The 2,945-nt window shown below is 28.9% G+C and overlaps 1 protein-coding gene across 1 annotated transcript; it reads left to right on the top strand.

Annotated features, from left to right (window-relative positions):
* The first annotated feature begins 607 nt into the window (after nt 1–607).
* On the top strand, nt 608–1,235 carry LOC133296142 (uncharacterized). The gene has a single exon (XM_061495090.1). It carries the CDS (start codon nt 750–752, stop codon nt 1,080–1,082), a length of 333 nt encoding a protein of 110 aa, XP_061351074.1. The 5' UTR covers nt 608–749; the 3' UTR covers nt 1,083–1,235.
* Nucleotides 1,236–2,945: the final 1,710 nt, after the last annotated feature.

A 2,945-nucleotide genomic window follows, 5' to 3' on the forward strand; every position in this document is an offset into this window, starting at 1 on the left:
ATTTTAGACAAATAATATTTGTGAAAAGTGTTTGTGCTTTTAAACACAACTTATATCTTTTCACTCTCACAAAAAGGTGGGATCCATATCTTTATATTTTTTTGTTTATTTTTTCTCTCTTTTTTTATCTATTTCTTTTTCTCACTTAAAATGACACAATTTTATATCTTTTAAAATAATACACAGTTTCCGTAATCTTTATGGGATTCTTTTGAAATGATTCTCAGTAAACACGCCATCTAGACAAGAAATAGACACCAAAGTCAGTAGGATATGATAGAATTTATATAATAAAATATGGGAAAGATTATATTTATAAATTTTTTATTTATAAATTCTTGTAAATTATATTGATTGGTCATACACTAATCAAAAGTATATTTGATGTAATTTGTAAAAAAATTTGTAAACGAATTTTTTCTCATAAGAAAAAGATTATATTTATAAATTTATAAATTCTTACAAATTATACTATATTTAATTAATCATATACAAATCAAGCATGTATAACCAATTATATTTATATAAAAAAATTGTAAACCGATCGTTCTTCGTAAAATATAAATAAAATTTCAAAGTAAAGGTAAGCCAGCCAATTTTCCAACCTTACAGTGATATACCAAGCTTTTATGGTCTTAATTGAACCCCACACTCTCACTTTCCCTCAGATTTTGATTATCTCTCTCTTGTGAAAAAGCCTTGAAGAGAGAGAGAAGACCCTTCAATCTTCTTCATGCCAAGTTGTTTCTATGGAGGATTACAACAGATCAAGGTCTTATGGAAATAAGCAAAGGATGGAGATTGAGAGCTACTATGGAGCACCAAGGCCTTCTTATGATATCAGGTCCTACAGCGTTTCCTATGCACAAACTCAAATGGTTCCTAATAAGGATGTGAAGTTGAAGAAAGGAAAAAGCATTTCCAACAAGTCTTGGAGCTTTGCTGATCCTGAGTTTCAAAGGAAGAAGAGGGTTGCCGGTTATAAAATGTATTCTGTTGAGGGGAAGGTGAAAGGTTCCTTCAGGAAGAGCTTCAGGTGGCTTAAGGATAGGTACTGGAAAGTGGTTTATGGCTGGTGGTGATTTAGTTGCTATTATTTATTTTGTTCACAGTTTGTATTTCCTGTTTACAAATTTTTGAGTTTTCTGTTCACGAGGAGAATTTGTAGGTTAATGGGTTATGATAAGTGTACTTGAGGTGGCTTAAGTGTTTGTTTATAAATTGATGTTACTTTATTGGGTCGTGATTCATGATAGATCTTCTAATTTTGTTATTTGTGATTTTTTAAGATGAAATCATGTGTGTGCTGCTGTCTGCTGTTTTCATTTATGGAGGTTTTTGTAGTCTGTGCTCTTACAAGCCTCTGTTTATAAACAGATTAGTTTTGAAAAACGAATAGCTTCATCCTATTCATGGTGATTCTGTAAATATTCCATTCCAAAAGAGAAAATTCGAAACAATTGGGATTTTTTTGAAGATTGAATGCAGTTACTAATTCATGATCTTAGACGTTTTGTATGTATGCATTTTCCCTCTATCTTTCACTCATGTTAAGAGTTATGCTATCTATATATATATCTGCTTTAAAATGCTTCTTTACTACCAATGGATGGTAGGTTAATTGGTGTAAAGAAATTCAACAGCGCATCTGTTGGATCTTTTTCAGTATTATCTTTTTAAAGAGTTTAAAATTTTAATTTTAAAATTTATCTTGATCGGACTAATTTCAAAGTGATAATGCAATTGAAATATCTCTAAAAAAAATATTGTTGTTTACTGAGTAACCACGCTAATAAAATTGGTTTCAATTTTCATTAGTGGAAATGGTAAATCACTTTGTATGTCTATTTCCATGCTGAAATGTCAGTTATGTCATTCCAATTTCACAGGCAAATCTATATCCATCTGACACAATCTGACAACATCAAATCAAATGGATCATAGACATCCTGAGAAAATTAGGGATACGCAAAAAAAAAATAAAAAAAATGAACTGAATCATAAACCAAACCGAACTGTCCTTAAAATAATTAATTTTTAAAAATTAATTCATGAACCGAACTGATTTTTAAAGAATTAGTTCATGAATCGAATCGATTTTTTGAACCAGTTTAAAATCCGAACCGTTTTCAAACCGAATCAAATTAATTTTTATAATTTTATTTTTTAAATTTTAATTTTTTTTTCTTTTCAAAATAGAGTCAGCCCAAACCGATTCCGAACCGAATCGAACCGTTTCCAATTGAACCGAATCACTTTCAAACCGAACCAGTTTTAAATTGAACCGAACCATTTAAACTAATTCGATTCGATTTTTCAAAAAATTCGGTTCTGTTCGACCCATGCACATTCACGGAGAAAATGATGTTCTCTTCTTAAAATTTTCACTCAGCATGAGAAAATTTTATGGCTATCCTTCAATATTTTTTTTTAGATTTCTTCACCGTTTGATTGATTTCAATCAACAAGCAGAGAAGAATACCACAGAGGCAATAAAACTCTAGTTATCATATTTGTAACTCCTCAAACTCAAAATCACTATTTAAGCCGAAAGAACATAACAAGTACCAACTCATTCAATTGCTTGTTGGCGCTATCCTTCATTATATATATTTACAATGAGTTTAAATTTCTAAAGTTATTTTAGAAAATTTTATTTAATATTCATCAAAATATACTCATAAAAATAACAGATTCATATTTTTTTATTTTTTTTCTCTTTTTCACATGAATCCCACACATTTTTGTGTGTATATTTAATGAATATTAAATAAAATTATCTAAAATAATTTTAAAAACTTTAAATCCATTTACAATTTTTAATAGGATTCCATCAATTTTACACTCATAAAAAAATAGATTAAAAATATATGCATTATAAGTATTAGAGAAGTATAAAATTATTAAGGTAACCCCACCTCACCTCATCTAACAACTTAAATTTT

This window comes from Gastrolobium bilobum, unplaced genomic scaffold, assembly GCF_033153095.1.
Source record: "Gastrolobium bilobum isolate Gb01-03AN ecotype WA unplaced genomic scaffold, APGP_CSIRO_Gbil_v1 utg1896, whole genome shotgun sequence".
Lineage (NCBI taxonomy): Eukaryota > Viridiplantae > Streptophyta > Magnoliopsida > Fabales > Fabaceae > Gastrolobium > Gastrolobium bilobum.